Genomic DNA, 12,063 nt, shown 5'->3' on the forward strand with positions numbered 1-12,063 from the left:
ATCAACCATCGCTAGTTCTTCACCCTAACCTTATTTTGAGATGACAACTAGTGCATCGTCGTCTCCTTTTGGTGCAATTACTTTCAGATCATTTGCGACCTCAGTAGCGCTTGAATCTTCATTTGTTGATAATTCTGACTATGACATCTTTTCGGCGAGTTACACCATCGCTGTTTAGGTTTCTTCGGTTTTTTTTTTTAAGAATTTTGATTCAATCTTAATCTACATTATTCACGATTAATCGGAAGGTAATAAATATAATAATCTAATATATTAATATATTAGAAATATAATATAAATATAATATATATATATATATATATAATATCTATATTATATTATATTATATTAGTTTTCTTATTAAATTATATTAGTTTTCTTATCAATTTAATCTTTATATAAGTCTTTTATGTAATTCAATCTTCTTTTATATTTTTACACGTTTCTCTTCAATTTTCTTAGTTTCATTTCTTCTCCACTACTTTCTAATTTTCTGATGGACCTAGAAGGTTTAAAAAAGATTGGAGCAGATGAAATCCTATCGTGATCAAACTTTGACCTTATTTTTACTTTTTTGATTTTTGTTATAGTGTTGTTCTTATGCCTTATTCGCTTACGTTACTGCTGAAATCAATATTTCTTATTAGCATCTGCTGACAAAAATTATTAGATAGTGCTTTTTGAGAAGGGGAATTGTTTATCTCAAATCAGGAACTTGAGTTTTATGTGAAAAAATGGTTTACTTTTTATAAGTTTTTTCTTGCGATTTTGAGACTTTCGCTTGTTTTTTTACACACAAATATGAAACGGAATCGACTTCTCTTTCTTATGCATTATGCATTATGCTAATGTATTATGGATCTTTGTTTTGGTTTATTGATGAAGCAATGAAGAAAAACACAATTTAACAAGTTTAGTCAAATTGATGGTGGATATGTCGAGTTTTTCGAAGTACACAGAAATTCCTTTATTGTTTCAGTTGCATTTGAGTGTTCTATAGAAGAATTTGATCAATTAACAGAGAATATGGAGAGGTAAGAGCTTATGAAGGATATATGATCCGATAATTTTGATGTAGCAAGGCTGACAAAAAACAAGGAAACTAAGAAGTTTGTAGCCATGAAATACAGAAAAAGGAATAAGGTAAGTGAATTGTTTAACAATTTAATTATCATGAGTTTGACTTGCTGAAACTTTTATAGTTGTAGATTGATAACATTGTTGTTAGGGAGGTTATAAATCATAGATCATTGCGACATCTTAACAGTTTTTCGGTTCAAAAAAGTTTGCCCCGTATCATGTTGCTTCTTTGTCTTTGCTTGCTTTCCAAATCAAGCAGAATGTGGTCAATTTATCACTTGCCGCATTCTTTGGGTACTCCGAAGAACACACATAAATTTGGGACCTCTCAAGGAGGTTGAGAATATCCACTTTTTGTTACCGCTAGACTAGAAGAGGAGATAATATTCCGTGATTTAGCTTCATACTGCAATGTAAGTTTTGTCAAAATGAATGTAATTTTGGTAATATTCATTTCTCAATTCTTAGAATTACATACTAACCATTTCAGGCAATAATTCATCAGATGAAATGGCATATCTACCTAGTAACTTTTTTTTTCTTTTTTTTTGTCAATGTTACTAGGGGGAAGAGAATGATCCTTCTATTGATTTCTTTGAATCTGCACTCCCTAAATCACCCTCCTTTGTTTCACTACAATTGGATCCTCAAAACACATACATCTTTGTTGGAGCTCTATAAATCTTATTTGTCTCTTGTTTTCATTTTTTGTTTGTTTCTTTAAGGTTTATCAATGGAAAAGACTGATAGTCAACCCTTCCCATGTTAGCAATTTCAAGTAGGACAGGATTAGTTAATTAAGAAGTGATGATAGTGAAACAGCTGATAGGATAAAAACGCACACAGCCCATTTTTCCACTTTAAGATTTGATCCAAGTTATGTATTCTGCAACAGATGATGGCACCATTCTGCCTTTGCTTGCAAGTGCAATTCGGTTTCTGTCCAGGATTTTGATTTTGCATATATTTCCCAGTGACTGCAAGACTGAAAAATAAATAAAGATATGGAGATTATAAATCATAAAGATAACATTTACCTTTAAGCAGTAAATGAAATCTTCATTATCATCTGATTAAAGTATAAGATTTTCAAGAAAAGGCTAATGAAGTACATGATTTTCTGCAAAACAATGAACAAGTTGATTTTAGAAAGAAAGCAAAAAAAAGTAAAATAGCAATGTAGATCTGGAAACTTTGATCCACAAAAGGGGACTTCAGGCTGAGCATTATTTATTCTGTTCTCATCAGTGTTTTCCAAAAGACATTATGATGTCAAAATCCTTATTAGCATTCATAACCACATAATGTTATGTGTAATGTAAGATTTTGTAACATTTAGTATTAAGTTTTCACAATATTTGATATTGATAGAACTTGTGTGGAAAATACTCAATATATTTGTTTTTTCAATTTTGAAGAACTTGTATATAGAATATTATATAGAATATTATGTGGTTTTGTATTATAAAACTTACACAATTATAAAGTTTTTTTATTGTAATCAAATTAATTGTTTAATTTCAAATAATTCATAGAATTAACTCATAATTAAAGCCTTTTCTCTTCATAGTTCCAAAGACAGAGCAATCACGTGAAGAATCTTTAAGCAAACCCTAAAGTTGATAGAAAAAAATATATAAATGTAATTCTTAAATTTGCATTTGGAGGAGAAGAGAGGGAAAGAATTAATTCTGCTTGCTCTAGTGAAAGCAATCATATTTAAATATCAGCACATTCTTATATAGATAGACAACCGCCGGTATATATAAATAATTTGCTCAATTATTCAATCAAAATATCATCAATCCTAATTTACCTGAAAAAAATAAAATAATTGTTATTTTTTATTAAAAAAGTCCATATAAAATAGTCGTTTAAGTACAACGACAAAAACATGACATTAAAAGAAAAAAAAAACAATACTCATTAAGTTATCGAACTCATAAATTCTCGAAAAAATAATTAACTTTCCAACATACTCTACTAATTTTTTTTAATGAATCTCAAAAAGCGTCGTAATAATAGTATTATGAATGATACGCAAGGACGACTACGATCATTGAAAGTTCGACGATTTCTCTCAAACCAGATAGTCCACCAAAAAATAATTGTGATGGTAACCCAAATATGTAGATTTGTCATATCAACCGCATTAATTTAAACTTCTCATCAATTACTCAAAGACTCGGACATCACTCAATTAATCCCAGTAATAGTGGACATAAAACTCAAAATACTAGTCACTTTTCGACAATGTAAAAGTAAGTGAATTGTTGATTCAACTTTTTTGTGACACATACAACTAGCCATAATACAATATTTTTTCATGCACATACAATCCGTTAGAATTTCACCATGAATAATATTATTCTAGAGTAGATCCGATCAATATTAAACAGTATATTTAAATTTGTTGCTTCCTAATGTTCTTTAACTTCTTTTACAATAAATATTTCATTTTATATCATCCATTATCATTTAAATCGATCTAAATCGTTATATTGACCGCCTAAGCTGAACTAAAAAACATTTGATTCCTCGAATATAAGACTTGATATAGAGTTTTTGATATAAAGAAAAACAATATATTGTTAGATATTAACGATATAGAGCACGTTTAAATAATCAAATCAATTTGATCCGCACTTAAAATAAATAAAATTAAGATGTCCAAACTTGATTTTTGTATTTCTTTAATAAAATAACTTCTAAAAAATTATTATTATGCTGATGTTTTTATAGTTACTTTTATTTTATTAATAACAAAGTCAATTAAAATCAATTTGATAAACTGTTAGAATATTAATTATTGTATAATATGATTACATTTTTAAAAAATTAGTAAAACTGGTCCATATGTGACACCATTCAATCCATCGAATATATAGGCTCGTGTATAGATTCTTAATATAATATAACTAACATAATAGAGCCAAATTTTTTTTTTTTTATAAAACCGACACATTAATCTAATCTAATAAAGTAAGACTTTAATTTCACCATATATATATATATATATTAACATGGAATAATATTTAAATTAGTTATTTTGAAAAACAATTTACACTTTGTAATGGAGTTATGATCAAGTTAACTTAATTAATTGGGTATAGAGTACACAAAAGCTGTGATTGTCACATGCTCATAACTTTTTTTACAAAAAAAAAAGAAAAAAAAATCTAATTAGAATAGAGACAGTTCAGATCTTTTGAAAAATGTATGTATGATATTGAAGTGTTTGAATATATACCCACATGTGGATGTGGTACGTACTTTCAATATTAATTTGTCTAGTAAGTGACCCTTTGTATGTGTAAAGTGTTTATAACTCACTTTTTAACATGAGTTTTAACCTACTTTTTTTGATTCACCACAGTTATTTTTTCCCTTTTGGGTACCAGTTAATTTGTTCTTCATTTTGTAAAGCCTTAAAACTTTATTATTTTATCATTCAATTAATGTTTACTATTTTGATTATAACAATCAGACTGTTAAGCTAATTTGTACATACATCAAAAGTCCAAGTACTTGTTTTTATAATAAAATGCAATTTTAGTCCTAAGGACTAAATTTTTACTGTTTTTTTTTTTTTATCTTTTCTTTATGTTGTTAAAAAGTAACCTAAATTTGAACTTTGCATTTTGTTGTAGAATGGTTAGACTACTGACATAAATGTTTGGAAAGTTCCGAATCCCAACACATTAAGCATATTTGTATTTTCTTAAAAAAATATAAAAATTAGAGTTCTTTACAGTAAGAAAGAAAATTAGCACAAATTAATTCAGTTAGAATGTTTATAGTAAGAACCGAATTTAAAACTTTTAATATCTTTTTGCTTCCAATATATCTTGGTGAATTCAACCTAATATGTGTCAATTGGACGCGGTGATCAAGATGATTAAAACCCAATTTATTGATTCCAATTAGAGAGCCATGGAAGCTCAAATTATCTTGCATAATAGTACATTGTATGGTAGCTTTGAGTCAAAAATCATAAATAATTTAGTAACGATGAGTGATAGAGTAAGAAATTTGGGAGAAGAAATGACGTGTCATCTCACATCGCTGGTTGGAAAAATGATAAAAAGTGAGGAGAGAGAAGAAAAATAAAATTTGTTATTTTTTCAGCGAATCAAATTGTACTACGTAATTATCTTTCTCATTATCTCTTTCAAATTTCTTCCAAAATTATTTGTCTTTAGTTATAAAAGAGAAATGTTAAATGAAACATCATATTTTTTACTAGGAAGATTCCAAAATTTATTAAGAATTAAAACTTGTAGAACTAGTACAAGACTGAGAATTCCAAAAGAATGACTTCAAAAGTGTCAAAAGAAGAAGTAAATTCACAAAACAAATAAGTTGGTGTGATGAATTTCCAATGAAAGAAGAATGAGATTGAATGTGTTAATTAAAGATGCTCACGATTTATTATTGATAAAGTTGATGCATGTCATTGAGTTGAAAATGAAGTAGACGAGTCCATATAAACTTTTGTGATAAATTTAATAAATTACACTGAAAACTCTTTTAAAATAATAAGGAGAATAACACGAGATAATATAAACAATACATATTGCTTTGTGGTTGACTAAATGTATCTTAAAGTTTTTAATTAATAATGTATTATAGAATAATTGGTTGAGGAAATTAGAATAATCTTTTGTTGTACTCAAATAGGTTGGCAAGTTCAACTTGTGAAGATTTTGAAATTAGAGTGTTATGTGAATATCATAGTGGGCAATAAAGACATGACTTTCTTTTTCTAGGTTATTTGGGCAGGTAGTAGAAGACCGTTGGGTGAGTTGTTTTTTTCTTTTCAATTTTGATGCCCAATGAGCCATGTAGAGAATCAAATTTGATGGATTAATTATTGGGAAGGTGGAGAGGGATCATTGAACATCAAGAAAAATATGATATAGAATCAAATTGATTGATTAATTATTGTGAAGGTGGATTGGTATTTAACATTAAAACTATATATTCTTATTTTAAAAAAAACTAAATACAAATTTAATAAAACTTGTATCACCTTTACATAGATCGGTATCGAATTAAAGATATAACAAAGTAAAAATATGTTAGTATTTATTTACGGATTCACTTGTAGGATATTTTGCCCTTCAATAGTATTTTTTTTTAATTTGTAATTCACTATTCTTTCTATTAAATATATGAGGAGTGATAGGAGAGGGAATTTGAAGGAGGAAATTTGAGGGAGAGAATGATGTGTCACTATATCATTGGTTGGAAAAATGATAAAAATGTGAGGAGAGGGAGAAGAGAGAGAAATTTTGTTATTTTTTTGGCTAATCAAATTGCGCCACATCATTCTCTCCCTCAAATTCTCTCTCCCAATCATTTCTCTAAATATATTTTGATGCAAAATGATATAAATCAAAGTGTTTAAGCTCAACAATAAAAATATTATAAAAAAATTAAAAAAAAACATGTTTCTTTATTGTTAAAGTTATACAAAACGAGATTTTGTCTGAACAGTTTAAAACACGTTTAACTTATTATTTACGTGACATTTATAAATAAAATATTAATATAATTAATTTAACTACCAAATTTCAACGAATTATTTTGAAGGTTATTATTAATCCTCATTTCGTTGAAATTCGGTAGTTAAATTAGTGACATTAATATTTTATTTATTTATTTATAAATGTAGTTAACGATATTTCAAACTTTTAAAAGGTAAAACTTTATTTTGTATGAATTTAACTCTCTATGCCCTAAATTGTAAGATATGAATTGACCCAATAAATAATCTTGACAATATATTTTAATGTAAAATAATGATAATTGATATTTGAATTAATTTAATAAAAGAAAATTTGAAAGGTTAGATGTTCAACAATTGGATATATGGTTAAAGTTTGATGCAATATATGGTGCTGATTGAAATATTTAAGAAGAGGTTAGGGACGATATTTGTATTCATTCTTCTTCTGAGCAGTTGCAAGTTGACAAATGGGGTAGGGTTATAAGTGTAATATCCATTACCCGGCAAAATCCATGGAGGAAATTCAAAAAATCAGTTTGTGAATCCCAATCCTCATTCTGAGCCGTCCAACGGCTGCTTTTTCTTCCCCGTCCGCCTCAGCAGATTCTCATCTTTTCCCGATCAGCTCCACTTTCTCTTCATTGCTTTCCCAAGCGAAGAATCTCATCTACTTGGTCCCTCTTCTCTTTCTAAAGCACCCTTTCCTTTCTACATCAGAGATTCCCCTTTCTTTTCCCAGCTAAGCTTTTCACGATGCCATCATCCATCTTCTTCTTCACCTCTCTCTTACATTCCTTTTATGAACACATCTCATTCATCTCCTTTCTCCCTCTCCATTCCTTATTTTCCTTTTTCATCAAGCTCAACTGTACACGCAAACTGATCAATTATGTCTTCTTCAGGTGTCAACCATTTATCTCAGCCATGTATTTACGGTATACAAGAACCTTCTTAAAACTGATCATTTAGTGTTTCAAACGATTTTTTCTTTCCATGTTTAGTTCATACGTATGCATTGGGTATCTTTGTTGGTTGGTTGGTTGGTTGATTGATAGATAGATTGTCAATATATAACGAGCAGGGAACTTTGTTTCATCGTATGGGGAGAGAAAATCTCGCTTCATGAAGTGGTTTAGCAAGTTGTTTAAGGGTGGATCCGATCGTGGATTAACAGGCAAGCGACATCCACAACTTCTCGGGGATGAAAATACACTCCGCCGAGCCCCTGCCCAATCTTTGGTAATAAAGTTCTATTCTTTGTGTTCGTTTCCCTTCAATTTTGAGTAGAAAAAAAATATGAATAGAATTTGAATCTTGCACTGTAGTTAACAGTTTATCAACTATATCATCAATCCACTTGGCTGGGGGTTACAGAATATGATTCCAGCAGAATAATAATGATGATAATCCAAAACAGCATTTAGAATAATGGCATCACCAAAACAATTCGAATTGTTTGATCATTGATGAATGGGGAATAAGTTGGTCTTTTGGTTTAGACAATATTTGGGATTGAACAGCAGTTGTTGGAACTGATGAGTTTAAAACAAATTAGTAATCATTTCCTTTTTGAACGTTCAAATTCAATTATATTGGGTATTGTTCACAGGAATTACTGCATTTCATCTGAAGAATAAGTAAATGTTGTTATAATTTGAACAAATTTCCATCAGGATGATCGCCCTAGATCTGCAAGAGACAAAGAAGAGTTAGATCATGCAATTGCTCTTTCCCTGGCTGAAGATTTGCGAAGACCTACTGGTTAGGCTTCAATCTTCAAGCAATGACATAACTCTACTATTGCTTTATAATGGGCTAAATGCTGAAATTCTGTTTGTCCTTGATCTCGGATTTCTGCAGGATATGGGTGGCGTGAAGATAATAATCAAGACTTTAAATTTCCAAATAGTCTTAATCCGTCTTTCCACCCTCCTTATGCACCGGTTGAATATCAGCCAAGAGGATATAGGTAACTTTTTAGTTTATTAATCATCAAAATCATTTAGCCTGGATGTTCACCTCAGGTTTCTGTCATTTCACTACATTTTCTTTAATTTCAGAATATGTAGTGGCTGTAACCAAGACATTGGCTATCAAAACTACTTGGGGTGCATGGGAACCTTTTTCCATCCAGAGTGTTTCAAATGTTATGCATGCCATTACCCCATTACTGAGCACGAGGTACATTTATTTCCCTTTTTAGTTACCAGAAGCACTCCCTAATGATATGCATACATCAAGATCATCTTCGTTGTTTTATTGTCGTTTTAACTGATAATGTTATGAGAAATAATGTGGTTGTATCTTCCTAATATCCATAGCCTTAATGGTATTTTTTCTGTTGATTCAAGTTTTCTCTGTCAGGGAGCAAGGCCTACCATAAAACATGCTTCAAAGAGCTCACGCATCCCAGATGTGATGTTTGCCATCAATTTGTAAGGAAAAACTATTAACATGTTTATGTTTCATTTGATAGTTTGTCCTTTTTAAGTGTATTCATCATATTATGTCTTATCACAAGAATAAAAAATGTTCTGTACTCCTGCTATGCATTAATAACACATGAAGAATATTGTTGGAAGATCATGCTAGTGATTTTCAACAATAATTATGTCAAGAATGAAGATGTATGAAATGACTGAGGAATGTCAGTCTATATGTTAACAATAAGTGGAATATCTCCTAAGAATCTGTGGTGGATCTGGAATTGGATCATAGAAGATAAATAATCTAAAAAATATTTTTGTCAATGATCTTGCACAGATATTTGTGATTTTGAAATTATTTTCAGATTCCCACGAATGGAACTGGTTTAATAGAGTATAGGTGTCACCCATTCTGGTCCCAAAAATACTGTCCATCGCATGAGCTTGATTACACTGCCCGCTGCTGCAGTTGTGAGCGTTTAGAGGTACTGACATGAACCTGGTTTTGCTAGTATTAATTAATACAACAACTCTGCCCTCTAATTTTTATACTATTTACATTGCCTAGAGTTTCAATTTTTAAGTGATACCATGTTTCTCCATCCTTTTAGTCCTGGAATGCAAGATACATATCACTTGGAGACGGCAGAAGTCTATGTTTTGAGTGCATGGAATCTTCCATCATGGATACTGGAGATTGCCAACCTTTATATCATGCAATTAGAGACTATTATGAAGGAATGAACATGAGGATTGACCAGCAAATCCCAATGCTTTTGGTGGAAAGACAAGCCCTTAATGAGGCCATTGTAGGCGAGAAAAACGTAATTAATCTTCACTATGACTCCATTTGTAATATTTTAAATCTTACCTCATCTCACCCGGATAAGGTTCTTTACAGGGTTTCCATCACTTGCCTGAAACAAGGGGTTTATGTTTGTCAGAAGAGCAAACTGTTACTAGTGTAAGATGTTCAAGAATTTGTTTGCAGCACTAAGAACTTCACTTATTTGATATGTTTGTTGCTCTGAATATGCAGATACTCAAAAGGCCAAAAATAGGAGGCCACAAATTAGTGGGGATGAGAACACAACCTCAAAAGCTTTCTCGAAAATGTGAAGTTACCGCAATTCTTGTCTTGTATGGTCTCCCAAGGTATTCTCTAACAGTTTGTTCCACTTAAAAGTCTTCTCATTGTGTTCTTTCATTAGATGTTCTTTAAGTGTACAAAAACCCAGGTTGAGTCTCAAATTTATACAAGAAATTGAAACATAGCTTGAATATTTTTGAACCATTTGAGCTCAAAGCTCTTATACCCACTTCACCTCAGTTGGATAGAATGGTGGATTATTTCGGAGGTTTCACATAGAAGAAACACTTGTCATTTGTTTCTGAAAACAAAAATAATGTAGTTTTAATCATCTCCAACTATGTAGTAATTGAATGGACCTTCTAAGGTTGGATCATATTCTGGCTATGTGTAAATATATTTGAGAACAAGTTTAGCATGCACACGTATGTATACTTGTTTTTGCTGCAGATTGTTGACAGGTGCAATTCTTGCTCATGAGTTAATGCATGGTTGGTTACGCCTGAAAGGTACATGCATTTGGTTTGTATATGAAACCAATTACTAACTAAAACATAACCCAGCATTTGTTTTGTTTTGAAATAATTGATACAGGTTATCGTAATCTGAATCCGGATGTTGAGGAGGGAATTTGTCAAGTTCTATCATACATGTGGCTGGAATCAGAGGTGATGCCCACATCAAGAAACATGCCATCTAGTTCAATGGCATCATCTTCTTCTTCGTCTTCTTCTTCATCCAAGAAAGGCGCAAAATCTGAGGTTGAAAATAAGCTTGGTGAGTTTTTCAAGCACCAGATTGAGCATGATGCATCGCCTGCATATGGAGATGGATTTAGGACAGCTAATGCAGCTGTTATCAAATACGGTTTACGCAGCACTCTAGAACACATTCGTCTAACCGGAAACATCCCTCTTTAGAGAGATCTGAGTTGGGTTATATATACTCAATTATATATATCATATCATATGATTATTGAATATTAATTAGATTCTTCTCTAGAGGATTTGAGTTGGTAATGGAAAAAGAAACTTGGGTCAACTCCCCCCAAGTTTTTATGGGGTTCTCCAGAGTAGGATTCTAACCTATGAATTATGTGAGTTTTATTGTCCAACTATTTAATTAATTGATGTGGGCAAGGTAAAACTCTGTGAAACTTAATAAAAATATTATTGCTTTAATCTAATTATGATAATCCTTATTTTAATGAAGTTGTTGAAGATTGTTCAGAAAATTGACCATATTATTCAGTTCTTAAAGGTTCTGTCTTCACACTTATCGAGATGATTTTGTCCCATTCCAATTATATCCAAATTCTTATCTATTTTTTTTCTTTATCGTTCACAAATTATCTACATTTTTCTTTTAAATTTACAAATTATCTACAATTTTCTTTTAAATTTAAAAATTATTTAATTTTATAAAATATATATAATTAAAATATATTATAAAAATGCTAAAATAAACTACATTACATAATAAAAATACATTAAAAATAAATTAAAATAAAATATATAACTAGATATTAAATACTAATGACAAATTATTCAAGTAATCCCTAACTACCTATTGTACTATATGACATTTTGGCCAACGTATTAATGCATTTTATTTAATGTATTTTATTTTTTATAAGAATATTTATTTTAATTTTGATTGTTATTTGATCTAAGCTTAATTTGAGTTATTATATAATATTAATGATATATAAAAAAAAAATCAGGTAAATATTATGAAGAATTTTTTATATGAGATTAAAAAAATAAGTAAATATTTTAATATTTAATTTGAAAAATATATAATTAATAAAAAAATATACAAGAAGTTAAAAATAACTTTTAAAATTACAAGAAAGATGAATATCTCTAACCTCGTCCCGGGTTTGAGTCCGTCTGAGTCTGGTTAAATGGTTAAGTTTGTTTGCAGGCTATTTGTTTAACATGCGGGGATTAGTC

The 12,063-nt window shown here is 30.1% G+C and overlaps 1 protein-coding gene across 1 annotated transcript; it reads left to right on the top strand.

The window, feature by feature from the left end:
- The first annotated feature begins 7,119 nt into the window (after window positions 1-7,119).
- LOC124928631 (protein DA1-related 2-like) lies at window positions 7,120-11,029 on the top strand. Its single transcript, XM_047468867.1, has 12 exons — window positions 7,120-7,527; window positions 7,674-7,831; window positions 8,266-8,353; window positions 8,453-8,561; window positions 8,653-8,773; window positions 8,944-9,027; window positions 9,384-9,503; window positions 9,630-9,842; window positions 9,920-9,982; window positions 10,058-10,173; window positions 10,559-10,617; window positions 10,703-11,029. Exons 1-12 carry the CDS (start codon window positions 7,482-7,484, stop codon window positions 11,026-11,028), a joined length of 1,503 nt encoding a protein of 500 aa, XP_047324823.1. The 5' UTR covers window positions 7,120-7,481; the 3' UTR covers window position 11,029.
- The last annotated feature ends 1,034 nt before the right edge of the window (window positions 11,030-12,063 follow it).

The sequence above is a fragment of the Impatiens glandulifera genome, chromosome 3, assembly GCF_907164915.1.
Source record: "Impatiens glandulifera chromosome 3, dImpGla2.1, whole genome shotgun sequence".
Classification (NCBI taxonomy): domain Eukaryota; kingdom Viridiplantae; phylum Streptophyta; class Magnoliopsida; order Ericales; family Balsaminaceae; genus Impatiens; species Impatiens glandulifera.